Raw genomic sequence first — 19,271 nt, forward strand, 5'->3', positions numbered from 1 at the left:
GGCCCAATTCCCAACAAATACTAACAGCAATCTTTTGCTTACCTATTCTTCGTATCTTTGAAAGCCTCTCTCCTGTTATAGGAGAAACACATGTAAGGAACCTTACAGCCTCACAGGCTTTGCTACATGTACTTTATTTTAAACATGCACTGAAACTATTATACATATGAAACTAAGGATTTTTCTAGTATTAGGCAAGATGTTCAAACAAGTTTTTACATCAAGATGAACTAGTTTGGTTTCAATTAATAAAGCTTTTGCACTTAGTATGCCTTCTTTGGTCTTACCTTTATATTAATTTCTATTAAGAATAAAATTAATCTCTCTAGTTCAAGAAATACTCTTTCCAATTATTTCTTCCTATGTATCCCTTTTTCTTTTTACGCTGAAGCTCCCCCACCCCAGCATCCTCCAGGAAAGTATGGCAATACCTACACTGACTTCTAGGAAAAAAGTTCTAAGAGTATTGTAAGATCAAATTATCATTTAACCAGTTATCAAAAAACTTTCAAGCATTATACCCCATAAACTACTATCACATGAAAAAATCATAATGGCTGTGTCAGGAGAATATACTTCTGGAATACATTACAAAAGGAAATTAGCTATAATAATATTCATCTTCTCCTCCTAACCGATATTTGATACATTTGAAACATGTAAGCCAGAGACCATCAAGAACTCACAATACGCCAGATGCATTTTACTACCCAGATTAAACAAACTAAGGAACCTGACCTGCTGAATGCCATTTGTTCCACCTGATTATGCCTGCAAATTAGTGACAGTGCAAAATGGTATTCCCAGAAGATACTGAAAGTGCAATGCTCTATGGCCTTTTAGATCAATTTTCAAAGGCTCTGCCAGTATTTTTTAAAAACCTACACAAACTAAAAACACTTAATATGACAGCAGAACAGATGGCTCAGAGACAGCCAGACTTAGACACACACTAAACCCAATAAATGAAAATGTGTGCTAATGAACACCTTATTTTGGAAAATACATATGTACTTGAGTACAACCTGTAGCTATCTCCTTCCTTCGAGAGCAATTTGAATGGTTTTAAATGCCCTTCTTCAAAAAGGGAATCACAGGCATTGGATGCTGGTAAAATGCAAGAAAAACCACCAACCCATCCCAGTTTTGTCCAGTTTACCAGTTATTTGGCTGTGAAAAGAAATATGCAAGGCCTTTGTGAAAAGATAAGCACAGCGAAAGATGAAAATGAAATTAATAAAAACAAAAGTAAAAATAAAACTGTTATAGAACATGAAAATTATTTTGGCAGATCTGCAACCCCATACAAACCAAAAAATTTAACCCAAAGATTCCTGCTTGAAGTCTTTTCCTCATTAAATGACAGGACACTTTAAGGAAGATGGCTTAAGTGGTTTTAAAGGCTTATACTGATAACAGAATTCACCAATTTCTCCAATGACTCATACAAAAAACTTGTACCCTTTCTTGGTTTGAATGTATCTAGTTGCAGCTCTCAAACTGACAGAAAAAGGAAGAAAAGAGATAGCTCAGAAATCGGTAAGTGGCTATTAAATGCACATGGACATCCCCTCACACACAGACACACACACAGACACCAGGTGGACAAACATATTGTACATGCTTTTAGAGATTCAGTATTTTAATAACTGAGGCTTGGACCAAGTCCACTATGTTTTAACTGCTGAATGATCTCTGAAGTACTAAAAAAACCAGTACAAGACTGTTACATCGAAAGTATTTCCTTTTGTTACTAGAATCAGTACCCTGAATTTGAAGGGCAGTTATAATTTCCCTGCAACAAACTCTGAAAATATTGTTGGTTTGGTTTTCTTTTTAATCTTCCATTTCCATCTAAAGCTAAAAACTATCAGAGAGTTTGGTCCTTTTTGGCTGACTTCTTGCAATTTCTTATTTTACAGTATAGGTCACTAAGTACCATCAATATTAATCTTTCCTACACAGAGCTTTCTAATTCTACATGTAATTTCTTGATCTAGCCTTTCACTATTAATTCTACTTCTCAAACGTCTGATCATCTGCAAACATCCATGCAGCTCCCTCTGACTTCATGCAAAGTTTGACAGGAACTTTACTTACCGAGGGCCACTTCTCTGATGCGATTATCTTCAAAGTTTCTTACTCCTGGGTCTCAACTCAGGATTGGCAGAACCCTTCTAGTTTTCTCTGGGTTTTTGACACTTGAAGTGAGCACTTGCAAGATAGAGCCTCCAAATGGCTCCCAAATAGGCCAACATCAGCCAAAAGCCTGCCGAGCGTAAATGTTGTTTGCCAAACATTCTACTCAGTACTTCCAAATTTGCAGAAGACAAAGCTACCCGTGGAAAGATCAACTTAAGGGCTAAAATTCACCCTAAGAGATCTAAAACAATATGCAAGATAATCACCACAAGAGAGGGACACTCCTAGAATAGCAACAAAACCAGAACAAATGGAAAATAATAAACAGAGTTCAACAATAAGTATTCTACAAGGAGGTCCCTGCAGAAGTGATTTACAGACATGTAATTTCCACCTTCTCCCTAGATAACGACTGTGAATAATCCTGCTCTTCTGACGCTTAAGCAGAAGGATGTTTCAAACAAAAAATAATTAGAAACTGTGAATGCTGAAGTAAATGGAAGGGTAAAGCTGCTCATTTAATGATAAAACGAGACCACAACAAGCACAAGTTAACAATCGGTATTTTTCAGATACAAGATGAGAAAACAAGGATACTCATCAGAACATCAAGCAATCTTGCAATCTCGTTGTAAAAGGAAAAATCACTTTATCTTGAATTCCACACTACAGAATTGCTTTTGACTAGAAAGGATTTTTTTCTCTAGAAGAACAGAAAAAATACTAAGGCAAAGGTATTTTTTTTTCCCTATAAGCTTCAAGAACAGCAATGAAGACATTACCTGTGACAACAGGAATTGTACTTTCACTTTTAAAGACATTTTAGTCTTGATAGGTCAGTCACAATTTAAGCTATTGTAAGTTACTAGATTTGTAGTTATGACATAAAAACAACTTGTTTCCAGCTCGAGAGAGTTTTCCAAGTTAATGCATATACATACTAGGAAAAAGGTACTGTTTACAGAACCTGAATGCCTGCTTTTCTTACCGTTACAAACAGTAAATTTTACAACTGCCACTCTCTAGCTCTTTGTTAAGATCTGGTTCCAGAAAAGAAATCTGTCAAATACTTATAAAAGATATAATTTGCTTAAAGTCATTTAGATGTCCAGTATATATAGTTAGCTCAGAAACAAGTGCTTTGAAATAAATGCACTATGCATTAAAAGTTCATTATAAATATTAACATAAAATTGAAATACTTTGGTTTTTTAAATAGTTTTTAGAAATCTCAACTAAATTTAGACATGCATTTATTAAATCATCCCAAAAGCAGGGCCCACAGTGTAATAACATTAGCCAGGATAATTATGTCAGAAAACAAACAGTTATCTGGAAGGATAAGGCTTGCTCCAGATGATTCAGAGTGTATAAAGAATTTTCAAAACTAAAAAAAACCCAAACAAACATTTCGTGATGAGTTTGGCAACATGCAAAGAATCTTTTGCTACAGTTATTAACATGACTTTCAAATGAGCTCTGGACAGAGAAACTCGAATTCACAGCATCTATGCAGTTCTATAAACTGTGTAACAAAATTAACAGGTCACTATTAACAGGACACTTCTTACTATGCAGTCACTAATACTGGAAAACAGAAGTTCCAAAAATTTAGGCACATCACAATCAAAAAGTTTATATAAGGCTGTCCAGTAAGATGTTTCAGAAGTGTCAAGTCCCATAAAAAACAGGTACAGGAGACTTCACTGTACTATATTCACAATAGCCAAAATAGCTCCTTGCCTATTTGTCCTCATATGAGGAAAACCAAGCACAGATTTTGACCAGATTCACCTGGGAGTTATGCAAACACTGGAGCTTCATCTTTTTCTGCCAAGAGGCATACAGTAGGACAGAAGCATAAGAAATACTGCAAAGAGATCTGATAATGGCCTGCCAGTGTCAACCTCTGCTTTTGGTTCTCATTTCATACTTGCTCCTGGTTTGAAAGGTTCTTTTATGACTATTGTAAAAATTTACTAGGATTTTGGGCCCACTCATTTAATGGGCATGTTTAAGGCTTTTGAAACAGCTTAACTCAAGGAACAGAATCAAAGCAATCAAAGCAACAAGTGTCAGTATAAAGCAGTTCATCCAGAGTAGTAACATGATCAAAACTCTCCAACAGAGGTAATCATGGCTCTGAGGCTAGTTTCTCACACCGACCTTTATGAACAAAGTGCTAGGCAAGAAATAAGATAAATTCTAATTATCTTAAGCATACCTACTCTTATTGATTGGTGACAGAAGGGGACTAAGTCAATGCTTCACAACAGCTTTTTCTAATCAAAAGTAAGCAAAGAATGTATTTTCAAACATGGAATCAGTATGTACCTGTGTTTAGTTTGAGCAACTGGATCACAAAGTGGAAAATTCCAAGTCTCCATCGGGAGATGGGAGAGGACATTAGTTCTAACATGCAGACAATAAAATCTCTTTGATCTACCTGCTTTAACTTTTCCTGCAAAGGTTTTTCTTTACATGATCAAGTAATTTCAAGTATCAGATCACTAACCAAACTGAAGGAAATATTTGACAGAAGCCTTTTCTGGCTAGGGTAAGACAGTTCAACTATGAAACGAAGTCACCTGTCACCATATGGAAGAGGGTACATAAGCCCCAAGTGAGCTCTGTCCGATCCCAAACAATGCAGTCCTATGCATCAATTCTCATTGCTCTAGGCTAAGCGTGTGCTAGATTTATAAGTGTGTCCCAGAAATCTGGAGAAGAAGCTGACAGCTCTCTCCACTATCTGAAGCGCTCAAGGTAACATCAGCAAACATAGCCAGCACCTCAGGATAGATAAAAACTTTGAGACAGATGGTAGGACAGATACGGTCAGTTTTAAAGAACAATTCTGCTGAGTGATCAAGGCTTGAAGCCAGTACGTTATTTTCCTTCCTCCTTAGGTATCATGCCTGAAACACAGAAAGGAAGGAAGAAAAAGAAATCAAGGAAGACGCCAGCTCACAAATTATAAGTGTAAAGGAGGTAACAAAAGTTGTAAGATATCAAGTGACAAAGCACAAATGCTGATGAATCAAGAATGGCAGCAAGCTATTACATAGCACCTGAGATGAAGGCCTTCAAAAACAATGGCATTTTATGGAACAGAAAACAGATTTGGCCTAATAAATAATCCTTAGACATAGACTGAAAATCTGCACAAGGAACAGGAACAACCTGTATCAAAACCACTCAAGAAAAAAGCTGGATTGTTTGGAGCACAGCATTTAAACTCGGTCACAGGCATCACAATAGCCACAAGAAGTCTTGCTTCTGCTCTGTTCTCAATGATGCTCTTTCAAGAGAGTCAAAGCACTGTAAGAATATGAATATTCTGCTAGTCTAATGGGTTGAGTCCAAGGAGTGAGAAATTTTTCTGTCTTCTAAACTATTTACACTAAGAAATAGTAAAATGACAGACACTTCTGAAGCCTGTGTGAGTCCTTCACAACTGGATAAATTAAAAGCACAAACATCTATTTTGAAGAAGATTTTAAAAAATCCTGGCACTTCTGTTCTAAAACTCCTTTAGCTTTCTGAAAATATAATGTTCAACAATGTCAGAGACTTTTTTGATGAAGTGTGCTTAAATTGTTTCAATCTACTTCTACTATATCCCCATTAAATACCTGTCTGATGATCGTCTTGACCAACGTCCTCTGTCAGATTCTGCAAGAGAGTGGGAATGACACAGTTTAGCAAGATGGTGATCTTCATTGTTCAGCCATGTTTTTAATCTTTATTTGATATTATTCATCTTAATTACTTAAGGAACCTCTAGCTAAAACTGCAGAGCCTTTGTGTTTCCAGTTCATATTAACCCAAGAAGTTACCCTTGCACATTTGTCTAAAAAGTTCAAGCATAATCTTAAAATAGAAAAATAAAAAAATAAAAAATATTTTTCAAATTATTTAATCAAAAACATACCAAACTGTGTTTCAAAAGTGGAAATAACTATCCACAGGATGGGGAATTTTGCACTGTTGTATTGAACCATTCCACTAATAAATGCAGTATTAGAAAGGTTGAGTTTACAACAGAAATGTCTTTAAGGATAAATGCACTTGTTCTAAAGAAAACTGATTAAAACCCAACTGAAAACGTTTCCATTAAATTTGCAGTGTGCACACAAAAGCCGTATCAGCATTTCCAGCTATGGCCACCATAAAACAAATGTAAATGCACAGCAGACAAGCAGGGACAGTCTTAAAAAAAATAAATAAATCCTGTTTCACTCTTTGCATGGCTGTAAGAGGACAGCTTGTCCATTCAGGAGGTTTTCCAAAGAACTATGAGAAGCTGGATAATGATGATGATTACTATTATTTAACGTATCTAGGAAAACTTCCGTGGAGATATCATTTAAATCCAATGCTGCAGTGAACAGTGCTCAAACTCCACTCTGCTCCCCAGCGTATCATCTACCCCATTTTCCTAGTACTATTTATTTCTTAACAGATTCAAAACCTACAGCCTCTCATGCACAAATACAGTCATAACTTTTGAAAGTAATGATTTCAATCACAAAACATTCTGGACTAAAGCCTCAGCTATTCTGCTAAGAGAAAATGGCAAGTCATTACCAGCCTATTGAGGGTGTGGTAAATCTTGTGAATATTTGCCAGTGTTGATAGGTGAGAATTCAGTTGAAAATCTATAGGGGACAAAAAAATAAAAAGAAAAGTTTTAAATTCTCTCATTTCCAGCTGAAGCAACTGAGATCTTTGTATGTTCTGGTCATTTAAGAAAAACATCACATGACTAGAAAGTAAAAGCCACCTCCACACTTTTTCAGCATCAACATTTTCAACACAAGCGCAATAAGTGAAACCTGCAAAAGACATCCTAGATATACATTTCTTCTTAAGGCATGGATCACCCTCAGCAAAACAGAACTATGGCCAACTCTATCCAAATATAAAATCATATTAAAAATAAATATTTACTATTATTTCCTTTTAATTGGGAATCATTCTAATTTCCATGCTACTCAGTCCTTCTGTTCCATCTATTCCAAGCTAATCTAAATACCATAGAACATTCTAAAGTCCTGACTAAAAATGCTAGGGGTTTTTAAAAGCTGATTTTATTAATACACATGAACCTGCCTTTATACTAATTTACTTGCAAAACTAAGTGACTGGAATGCACTTACACTGTTGAAATATGACTTTTGTATAATGAAGCAAAGGTCATAATATAGCAGCTGTTAGGATGAGAGCCAATAAAACCCTAAAATACAATATTCTAACACTTGATGAAAGAAGCCATAGCATAGACGTTAACTTTGCTCCCATGTTCCTAAAATAAAACACTTCAGTTTGCTGCAGTTACAAAAATTACAAACTAATTTTTCTCTAGTCTTTTAAATCCCTTATTTTTTGCTAGAAGTGTTGAGGACAAAAGTAGATAATAAGTAATGTACGAACACATCACCGGTGATCCAGCCAGAGAGCATACAAACCAACAAGAAACTCAGAAGCTGCACACGGATGAGCTGACAGGGATCAAAGACAGCCAACTACTATATAGCATTAAACTAAATTAGCTGCCTCACTAGAACTTGTGTGCAAGAACACTCTAATTAAATAGAGACTATTTACTATATGACAAGCAAAGTATTTCAGGCAAAATTATTCTGTACATGAAAAGCTGTATGTGCAAAGTGTCACCAGCCAGTTAATGCACTAAAGCATTTCTACTGGGAAAAATTTAATTGATTTTGCCCAGTAACTGATACAAGATGCACGTAAGGTCACAAACATAATTCCCACATTTCCAGCCTTAGCATTTCAAACAAATGCTCTCAAAATACACTTCGGATGACCCAGAATCTTAGGATAAACACAAGTAACCATTAAATATCAGACCCCCAAATCAGTGAACCAAACTGCTATGATGTTAACAAGTGGATTTGAAGGAACTGGCTGCTGTAAGAGCAGCTCTTCTACAAATTGGTATGGAATTCTCTTGTCAGGGTGAATAAAACAACATTTCAAAAGATACCTTTAGGAACCATAAATTTCATTTACTACTTAGCTACAGAGCATCATTTCACTAATTGCTACCCATTTTTTAATGTATTGTCCCCAATTCACCACCATAGCAATACAATTTCTCTAAGTCAGAAGTGCCATATAGATAAGTACATTCAACTTTAGATGTACTTATCTGTATGAAGACAATCCAGGTCTTCTAACAAAGATATGAAAGATCTGCATTAAGTGCTCAATAAAATGTCATCTTTGCTAGCCAAACAATATTAAGTAGAACTATTCTGCAAAAAATCAACTCTGACTCTCTTAGCCAACCTTCAATTCAACATAAAGGAATTCTGAAAAATAAAAATAAAAAGGGGGTGGGAACATAAAAGCCATTCTGCGAAGGGCAACGATTAAAAGGTAACATTTATGGATTTATTTTGGTAACTGCCAGACCAAACTAAGCTTTCTGGAACATGAATTTTAAAATTCCCCTTGTTGCTGAGCCTAAAATCTACAAAGAACATGAATCTTTAGAGAAAACAATTATACCTGGAAGCAACAAGCTGAAAACATTGAGCAAATGCTTTATTCTAAACTAATATTAAATGGTAATTTCAAATGGTACCCTTAAAAACAATATAAAAACATTTTGAAGTTAAGCTTATGTATATTACGTATCACCTTTGAAATAAAACATTCCCAGGCACTTCAAAACACATCATTCATACCAGTACACTTCACACATCCACTGGAAATATCCCTACAGTTTTAACCTGCTACTTCAAAAATAGGTTACATAATTATGGTGGGACTTGGAGGGGTTACACAAATATATTTTACAGCTCTTGTACAAGTGTCACACCTTAGTTCCACAATGACTGGTTTATCTGTATGAATACGGAGGACCAGAGTCCAAAGTTTTCTTTCTTCCACAGGGGAAGCTTGCAAACTAGGGATATATCCAAAACCAAGAAACAGATTTCTTTTACAGTACCTGTTATAAAAGCAAATGCAAGTAGCCAATGAGCTAGGGGAGTTAAACTACAGCTCAGGTCACCTCCTGAACTGGTCAGCGCTTGCTCTATCTCTATTGCAAGGAAGATACAGCAAGTATCCTGTGCCACTGAAAAGGCATATTTTTAAAACTTTTTTTTAAGAAAAGAATCCGAAAAAAAATAGCTCCTATGCTTAAACAACACCTTCTTGAAAAGCAGCAAAGGGACAATGGCACAGTCAACACGACAAGCAAGTGATTCAACATCATATGCTTCAGCAACATGCTCTCTCCCCTCCACCTCCCCAGCTTCTATGCTTGCTTCTGCAGCCTCCAAGTTATGCCTGCCAACCCCTTTGGTCAGCCCACCACCCCAGGAATTTTATCCACAAAAAGTACAAACAAACCAACCCTGACAGCTCAGGGGTCTGAAGCAGATCACCAAGGAGACGTAACTCCTCGCAAGCAAAGTTAGAGCAAGAAACCAGAAAGGTCCTCCAAAGTGGGAGCAAAACAGTCTCTAATGGCAGTAGCAATGTGTTAAATCAACTATCCACTCAAGTCCCACTGTCAGAAGGATACACTACATGAAGCTACACACTCAGAAGTTGGTTGTATGAGCTTTACATGACGGAAGCCATCATGTGTGAAGCTATTTTTCACCTAAATACAAGAACTGGTGTGAAAATATTTTGGTTTGGATTATTTTTTCCCTGCAAAAAAACCTATTTTATAGCAAGGTACCACACAGTTTATTGACCTGGGATGAAAAGAAAGAAAACAGCTTGCTTCATGAATACAGGGATGTGCTGGAACATTTGCTATGATTTTAAGAGCTGTATGTCAAAAAAAACATATAGATTTTGTTGATTACTTTTTATGCATATGTTAGCTTAACTTTAGCAAGGACTGATGGAAAGGAAATTCCAAACAGTATTAATACTTTGCAATAACTCGGAATTTAATGGCAAAAAAAAAAAAAAACCCCACAAAAAACAACCAACAAAAACCAAACCCAAACAACAAAACAAGCCTTTGAGTAAATTAATTGCAAATCCAGAATCGAAAGGGAAGAAATGCCACAGCCAACCTAGTATCATGGAATTCAATCCCTGTCTGCATTTGGTCATCAACTCTTAAGCGTTAAAGTCTGGTTAGTCAATTAGTCACATTCATATACAACTTAAAACTAAAGAGCAAATAGTTTAAAAATAACCTTTAAAACATTCTAGATTAACGTTTACATGCTACAGACCTGCCAGTTATGTAGAGGCAAAAGAAACAACAGCTAGCTGTTGGGCTTGCTTCCATCGCAAACTACACAAAAATCTTTCTACACCCCCTCACTGAGACAAACATAGAAAATACAATGAACAAACAAAAACCTGACTATATCTGAAATACAAGAAAATTATACAGGTGAACTGAACTAGAATACTCTCCTACCTGAAATGAAAAAACTTTTAAGGTCAAGTCCATTTTTTTATTGGAGGGAATGATGTGTTGTCAAACTACTCAAATTAAGCCACAAATGAATACCTGAAAAAAAAAAAGAGTATTTCTGCCTGTGCACCTCCTCACACATAGACATGTACGTGCCTGAATAAGAACTTTAACTTAGTTCCTGCTGTCAAAATTATCACTTTAAAGCTTGGGAAAAACATGGCTCCAGGGTGCACTGCAATCTACTAAAGAGCTAGTACAAAATTAACAATAGCATTAAACCAGATCAGCAGCTGTAGTTAAGTTTCCTTTAAAAGTTTCTAGATTATTTTTCTGAGCAAATATAAAAGTACACAAAATCTCACAGTAACAGTAGGTCTAAGAATACTTCTCCTAGACAGACGTGCCATGTAAGTGCTACAGATACAACTCTGTATTAACTAAGGAAATAGAACTGGAGAAAACTTGTAGTATTACTAGAAATAGCTCAAAATACTGACTTCTTAATTTGTTTTAAATAAACTTTACTTATCCATAAAAGAATCATTTAATCTCCCATGAACTAAACCATTTTATGCTCTGTAGACTACTTAGTGACTTATCCTAGGAGTAAGACAATTTATATTGATTAATGAACTTAGAATTTCAGATCTGAAACCTGCATTTGCTGAAGGCCTTCAATACTTATGTTAAGGAAGCAGAATTTCTATATTCAGTAGTAAAGGCAGAAAACAAAAGAAAAATGCGCACCAGTATTATTTTCATTTACACAAAAACATCACAACACACCTAAAAAGTGAGATCCCCAAACTGCAGAACAGAGCAGCTAGGAGCTGACTCTGCATCCCCGTCAAAGACAGGATTAAGAATTCATTTCCAACGTGTCTGTGGCTGAATCTGCACAGGCAGCGATATCCTTTCACAGGGCAGCCTGCAGGAGAGATCTCTCTCAGTCCATCATGCAAGGGCAAGCAGGCAGGCAAGGGGAAGCAGAGAACAGGCTTGAAAAGCAGGGTCTCCCTTGATCTGATGGGGTTAAACATGCCTCAGAAAATAAGGAAAATAGAAGTGAATTCCAGCCTGGACAGTAAGGACATGCAATAAATGGGACGCTACATCCTGGCTTCAGGAGCAACAGGACCCAACCATTAACACTAAAGACATGGTGCTGCAGGACATTTCTTCTGTATACACATGCATACAGAGCTGCACCAAGCTCAAAGCTACTGCTGACACCAGCAGTATTCAAACCCACAGCTTAAAAATCAGTGTACACTTTCCAAACACAACAGCCTAAAATGCTCTGAAGCAAAACAGAGTGATTCAAGCTATTGAAAAACAAAAACAAAACCCCCAAACCTAAACACCAAAATGTGGTTGAAATGATAAAACACACTAAAAAACACTTATCGGTTGAGGTAAACATTCACATTCAACTCTCAGTACCACATGCAATCAGTCACTCACTTTATCTGAAACAAAATATTTTAAAATTACTTCATGCTACATAGATAGGGAAAACCACTAATTTCCCCTCCTCCCCTCCCCTCCCCGGAACAAATCCTTATTCTACTCAGGTATTTTTAAAGTACCCTATCCTGAAGGCTTGTTTAGAAAGAGAACTACTGCAGTTTAAAGTCAATTGAGAATTTTAGAGCAAATTAAGCAGTTAAAAAGTTTTATAACTGTTAGTTTAAATGCATCTCTGTGTACCTTAAACGGGCTCTGAACAAGTAAGAGCTATGCTAACCTACGGAACACTAACCTATAGGATGAAAAACCCTGCACACTGGCTCATGGAGGGTTTTAAGGCTTGGGGATTTGGGGTGGGGTTTTTTTTTGGAGGCGTGTTGGTTGCGTGTTTTGTTTTTTATAGACAAGACCTAACACTAAATGTATTTGTGGTGCAAAACATCTGTTTCTGTTGCTGCAAATACCGCTTGTGTACCTACTAAATGTATTGGATAAGCGTTCCTCATGAAGATTCTTGCCAGAAAGCTAGAGCAACCAGCCACAGTTGGAAAAGAAGGAATGAAAGCAGTGAATAATTACAGCTAATTGAAATCTTCTTTCTAAAGCACATATTACCAAATCAAACAGCATTTCAGTGATTCTGTGTTACTTGGACATTGAACATTCTTTCAGTCTACAATTCAAGAACATATGAATTTGAGCTACAAAACATTTAATACAGAACTAATTTTACACCCGTTTGATGAAAAGCGTTTATGCAGTCTAACGCTTACTCTACCACCAAATTAATTCAGAAAAGAATCAGCAAGTTAGTTTTGCATTATTGGCTGCTATGGCCTGAGAGTCATTTGCCAGCACTACTCTTCACTTCATGCCAGATTAGGTGTCATCTGGCATCCTACAAAGGGCATAAAGCTAATAAAAACTCTGCATCTCATGCTCCAGCTAATTCAGCAGAAATGTAACACTGTCAAGTACGCACTACTAGGGTGTTGAGCATTATGCCCATCTAGTATACATCACGATGGATCTGCATCAGCTTAGGAACAGCTATGCCAGTCAAAAGTATTACTGCCCCAGCAGTTTGCTTCTTCCTCTCCGCCAAAAGTAACTGACCCCTCAGCCCTGACAGCAGCACAGGTTGTGGGCATTCCCTAATCCACTTCAGGCAAAAAAAATCAACCCTGTCAGTTCAGACACCTTAAGTAAGCAGCCACAGCTAACCGAGATATATTTGACTGAATGAATTAGAGAGAGCACCTATAAACCATTTTACAGTAGAGAAAAGGAAGGAGTAATCTACAGCTAATGGGCAGTAACGAGCAGCTGCAGCAGACAGTCCTAGAGTCTGTGCAGCCACACATCTGCATCAAGAGACACAGAAGCATGTGTCACACCAGCCGGTTCCCGTGGGCAAGCTAAAGCCTTGTAGCTCTAACAACAATATATATATATATACATATACAAAAACTGATCAAACTGGTAGCTACCTCCATCTCTTGTTGAGCCAAAAGTGGAAATAATGTTTAACCTCAGACCTATGATTTTAAGTAAAACAACTTAATTGCACGACATAAAAAAAAAAAATGCTGGCACATTTAAAATAAATAAGGGTTCTGCTGGAAAGCCTTGCTAGTAGTCTTACTGTAGAAGAAATAACCACACTATTAAATGCTCTAATATTTAAATGGCATACCAGAGTGGTACATTTTCATGGGATGTACCACAGTTCCTAGTGCAATGTTTTTTGGCAAGCACAGGACAGGCAAATCAAGCAAGTTTTCCTCTGCTGCTTGAAGACACAAACAAAACTAGGAAAAAATGCTTTGAAAAAGCCCAAAGTATTTGTTTTCAGTCTCTCCAAAGTATGGAGGGAAAAGTAAAGAAAATACAGGATTAATAATTCACTTAGTTAGTATAAAAGCCACTCAGACAAAAATAAATTTAAATCAAGTGCTGTGACTACACAAATGAAACCTCATCCTGATAAAAAAGAATGAAGAGAAGCTGTTCACCTGTCTAATTCAGCTTATTGCATGGCCTGGCGTAGAGAAGACATTTCCAATTGTAGTTATTAGAGTTGAAAAAAACTTTTAAGCAAATGTTTGCCATGGGAAAAAAGGAAAAGTTTGTGTTTCTGATGTAACATGAAACGTGTAAATTCAGTCTCAGAAAGTAAAACTGAGACTGAGAAAAAAATATGTTAATGCAGTTTATATCGTGAGAACAGGTAAGAATCTAAGAAGGCCCAAAAGAAATGCTCAGTCAAGAGAATCATACCAACTTCTGCATGTATTAAGAAATGCCACGAACACTTCCTGTTTCAAGCATTTAAATCAATGAGGAATAAAAACAACTACCATGAAGATACAGATAATGAAGTTAGTTAACTGAAGAAAATATTCCTATTTAAAATAAACATATATACAAGGCCATGAACTGCCCCCCTTCTCCCTTCCGCCATAAAAAAAGTCTTGAGGTGGAAGATCCAATCATTCCAAGGGACGTTTTTAAAGAGAAGCCGGTAACAGCTGAAGGCTGAGAAACGGCACTGTTGTTTTCTGCAGAGAAATTACCCATACATATATAAAAAAATAATCACCACATAGCCTTAACATCTTACACCAGGGAGCACTGGAATATTTGTAACTGTAGCTTACACGTATATAACGAAGACCTGCACCTTTTTTTTTTTTTGGATAGGGCACATGACAAAAGACACTGAACAGAAGGAATTTTCTAGAATAATTACCCATTTCCATCATGAGGCAGTTATTTGTGCTGTAATAACAGCCTTAACCACCAACATATAATGATCCCTAAATATAAAGGTAAAATAAAGCAGAACCACTAAAGAAATTACATAACACTGTGAGTTAAAGCCTTTACCAGGCTGCCCCATCCAATCTCTCATTTTGAAAAACACAGGAGGACTCAAGCAAATCCAGGCCTTACGCAGCATTTCTTTCCATAATTGCTTTCAGGACTTCGTCCAAAAGTCAGACCATCATTCATTAACGTACGATCAAAGCTTCAGTTTTCATTATCTCTCCCATAAGCAAGGTCTGCAGTAATAAAGCGTGTCTCAGAGCTGCAACTCCTCGCACAGTGAGAACACGTCCCTGGGAGATTTCACAGGAATCGGGACCATCGCTGTACCCGGGATGACAGCCTCGTCTCTCCAGCGGGGGGGCCGGCGCGGGATACCGAGCCCCGCGCAGGTGTGCAATCCCCCTACGCCAGGGGACCTACCCACGGTCCCGCCTGCTCCGAAACCGGAGCCACGAAATACGCCACAGAGACAAAGCCCTCCCTACGCACCTCCAGAACAGACGGCGTGACCCCCCGCTCCTGCCCCACCTTCCCCCCCGCCCCGCAGCTGAGGGCTTTGCACCGGGCCGCGTCCTGCCCACGGCGAAGAGGAGGAGGGGGGAGTGAGGACGAAGCAGCCCCTCCCGGTTCCAGCCCTCCAGGGGCTCTCACCAACCGCCGGGTACCGGGCAGCAACTCTCCCTGCCGCGCGGGGCGGGGCAGAGTGCAGCGCCGCCGCGCTGCCTGCTGGGAGCTGTAGTTCCTCGCCCCACCGCCAGAAGCCCTGCCGCGCGGGGCAGCCGCACCAGAGACTCTACCTCCCACAATGCGCCGCGGCGCCCATTCCCCCTTCACAGCCCGCTTCTCCTGCACCGGCCCGGCGGAATCCGCTAAATAAACCACCACCCACCTCCCCACACACACACACACCGCTCCCACCCGGCGACGCCGCCGGGCACCGCCGCGGCCCGCGCCCACCCTCCCCTCTGCAGCCTGGCCCCCTCGCAGCCAGCCAAGAGGGCCGGCCGCGGCCTCACCCGCTCGCGAGCCGGGTCAGGGAAACTGCGTCACACCCTCCGAGCGCCCCCGGCCCCCGCCGGTCTTGCTGCCCTCGCCCGCCGCTGTACGGGCCGCCCCTGCCCAGCGCCAGCCCCTCCCGCCGCCCCTCGGAGCGGCCCGCTGAGGGCCGCGGGGCACCTGCTATCCCCGCGGGGCCGCCGCTCCCAGGTGCGCGCACCGCCTCGCGCACCGCCAGCTCCGCACGCGCAGGCCTGACACCCTCCGCCGTCACCGGGCGCCCCGGCGGCGCGTTCGGCCGAGCCTCCTCGGTGAGGGGCAGGAGAAACCGCCCCCACCCGGGCGGCAGCGCCCGCCGGCGGAAAAACACAGGCCGGTGGCGCCGCCGGTGGGCGGGCGGGCGAGAGCGCGTGGCCCGGCCCCGCCGCTACTCACTGACAGCGGCGGCATCCGAGTGCATTTTCGTGCGGCGCACACACGGCCCGGCCCGGCTCCCGCTGCCCTCTCCCAATCACAGAGCCTAAGCGCGGACACCTCCCGCCCCGCCCACCGGCGGCACCCATTGGCTCGGGCCGCCCGGAGAGGCCGCACATCCTCCTCCCCTACTGCACGAGGCTCCTGCCACTCTCCCTCTGCCTGCCCCGCACCGCCTTTCCCCCGCTCGAGAGCTCCCATTGGCTGGGAAGCCGAGCAGGCCCCGCCCCCCCGCGTTCTGACTGGGCTTTGCCGGTGACAGTCGTCCCTGGCCTTGAAAGCGCGTGCAGAGAACACCACTTCGGGTCACCCGTGGCTCTGATTGGCTACCAAGGCCCAGGGCCGCGCCCACACCCAGACACAATTGGGTAAGCGGGGGTAGGAGGCGGGGCCGCCGTGATCGCCCCGCCCCACAGGGGTCGGCCGGCCAGCCGGTGGGCAAGGGCGGGGAGCCGTCCTGCGGCCTAGCAGCCGGTCAGCACCTACCGTGACAGGGCGTGGGCACCGGCGGCAGCGCGCTCGCAACAGCTCAGCCCGGGGACGCTCTGGCCGCAGTCCTGAGGGAGCCGTAGGCAGGCTCGGCCGCAGCGCCTCAGGGCCGCCGCCTTGGGCTCCCGGTGTCCGGATCAAACACAGGCCGCTGGGTGCCCGGAGGCTCGTAAGCCTTGCCTCTGCTGTGCTCAGCTGTACGAGTGCTTGCACACGTACCTAACGTGTGCCCCGGGGCAGCTGGTGCCCTGTCATCACGGCTGGCACTGAAGGAGGAAGGTTGCTGGGCTGCAACATCCTCCTTTGCTCTGCGAACCAACTTCAGTGTAGCCAAATCGCCAACCAGTTTGGAAAGATACATTTGGTTCTTCCGTCTCCCTCTACACCCAAGGAGAAACATGGGCAGCCTGCCACAGCCAACTGACCGCACCGGGGTGTCGGGTCAATGTTAGGGCAGCAGCAGCAGCAGGCTGGGTGGTGAGTGGGGAGACATGGGTTTTCAGCTGCACCTCACAGGTAGATGTGACTACCTCCCCGCAGTAAGTTCTAGACATCAAACACGTGGAGCCACCCTGCTTTCCCCCCTTGCAGTACAGGGGAAAAGGGACCCCATTCCAGAGCTGGAGGACACCTTGCAGGTCACTGCTGCTTTGCATGCAAGCTCAGCATCTTGCACCCTGCAAAGAGACAGCTACAGCACTGCCAGTGCACAGCAGAGGATTATTACGACAGAAATTACCCATGAAAATAAGCTTCCTCTAAGAGGTTAAAAGAAAGTCAAAGACTCCGAATTGAAGAATCACCAGATTTAAGATGATGGTCCTTTTGGAGCAATGCATTAGCACACAGTCCTGAATTAACAGATCACACACCTGTCTGAGCCTTTTTATGAGCCTTGCCTGATTCAGTGAAACACTCAGAATGCACAAGTGCAGCCGACTTATTTTGCAGAGCAGCATCTTATGTTTTCAACTGCCTGATTTCCAGAGAAGATGGAGTCCATAACAAATGAATTGTCTTCAAAAGTCATTACTAAGACCATGTCAGAGCAATGAAAGACCCCATTATTTCACATTCTTACTTGTTCGTTGACTCCTTGACAGTATTTCTGTAGAACTCCTGCCTCTATGATATTTTCCTATTTGCACCAACTTTTCGTTACCTTAGCAACTGTATACCACCTTTAAATACACATATTTAAATATACATTATGATATGTATACATGTATATATATCATAAAGCAGTACAAGCTAGGTTTCACTTCTCGGGTAGTTCTAACATCCCACATGCCAAACATTCGCATCTGTGCGTGTCATCCCAAGCTCTTATACCCAATAGGGGCACCACTGAGTTGCAATTCATCTGATCTGTTCTAATTCTGGATTGAGAGGAACAATTCCTTTAGGGGTGCCTGTTTGTTCCCATTGACCATAAAAAGCACATAGACTGCTGAATCCGAATAAAAAAGGAATCTGAAAAAATAACCTTCTTCAATGCCTTGCATAGCTGTACACAGATACAGATCTAAAGAAAGGTGGCACAGAAAAACACTATCTGGTGGTATCTGAAATCAGAAAGGTTTGTACTTTCCCCTCCCTCCCCCCATTTATATTAGTCTAAAATGAAAGATACTACCTTGGCTTTACAAACCTTTCCTTAGCCTTTAGCTTCTGGAACTCCTGCTGTAAGTGCAAAGCAAATAATACCGTAGGTTTGACAAACAGAAGTTCAAAATACTTTTGAATAGCTGAATGCACAAGTATAATCCCCGACCCTTAAGAACCAGATCTGCAAAGAAGTCCATAGGGAAACACAAAAGAGACTTTGTTTTCTGCTTCTGCCTGCTAAACAAGGGAATGTATGCTTCAGCCAGAAAAGGCCTGCCCCATGAGAACAAGGCCCATTACAACATGCATCTTCATGCCAGCCTGAAGAAGGTATAAATATCTCCTGTATTACCACTAGTTGTAAACCATTATGCAAGTCTCCAGGCTGGCAGATGTTATGAAATCATGCCTGTATTTTCTTTCTGAAACTTAGTTTACAGAACACAGAAATACTTCATGTTATATAGAACAGATCAATCAGGTCATGGTGGATCAAGCACTGTCTCAAGGACAGAGACAGCTTAAGCAGTTCTAGCATTAGCCTCTTAATCCCAGCCTTCCTGGCATCCTTTCTTTTGTGCCAGTGCAAACATTTGTACAGCTAGATAGCAAGGTAGATCAAAGAGGAAGACTGTGTCCAATGCCCCCCAAAAGCAAAAGAAAACCCAAGCCAAAACAAAAACCTCAACACTTGTTGTGGGTTTGTTTATTTGCTTGTTTTCCAGCCAGATGAATACCCTGATCTGGCTCACTACACACATGTGCAGATGCTGACACCAACACACAGGTGAGGAATAATAAACCAAGAACTGGTGAGGGGCAGGAAATG

General features: G+C 41.1%; 1 protein-coding gene across 11 annotated transcripts in view; it reads right to left on the minus strand.

The window, feature by feature from the left end:
* Positions 1-16,405, minus strand: part of DCUN1D4 (defective in cullin neddylation 1 domain containing 4) — a 41,474-nt gene extending 25,069 nt beyond the window's left edge. The window contains exons 1-4 of one of the 11 annotated variants that reach the window (XM_065697431.1): positions 16,307-16,405; positions 6,733-6,803; positions 5,778-5,817; positions 43-72 (exon numbers count right to left, since the gene is read on the minus strand). In XM_065697431.1, coding sequence (XP_065553503.1) covers positions 43-72; positions 5,778-5,817; positions 6,733-6,803; positions 16,307-16,331 — 166 coding nt within the window. In that variant the 5' untranslated portion in view covers positions 16,332-16,405. Of the gene's footprint in view, positions 1-42; positions 73-5,777; positions 5,818-6,732; positions 6,804-10,573; positions 10,667-14,998; positions 15,017-15,364; positions 15,383-15,672; positions 15,691-16,051; positions 16,279-16,306 lie in introns of those variants that run through there. The other 10 variants (XM_065697489.1, XM_065697505.1, XM_065697497.1 and 7 more) reach the window with 10 other exon arrangements.
* Positions 16,406-19,271: the final 2,866 nt, after the last annotated feature.

Source organism: Lathamus discolor, chromosome 1 (genome assembly GCF_037157495.1).
Source record: "Lathamus discolor isolate bLatDis1 chromosome 1, bLatDis1.hap1, whole genome shotgun sequence".
Taxonomy (NCBI): domain Eukaryota; kingdom Metazoa; phylum Chordata; class Aves; order Psittaciformes; family Psittacidae; genus Lathamus; species Lathamus discolor.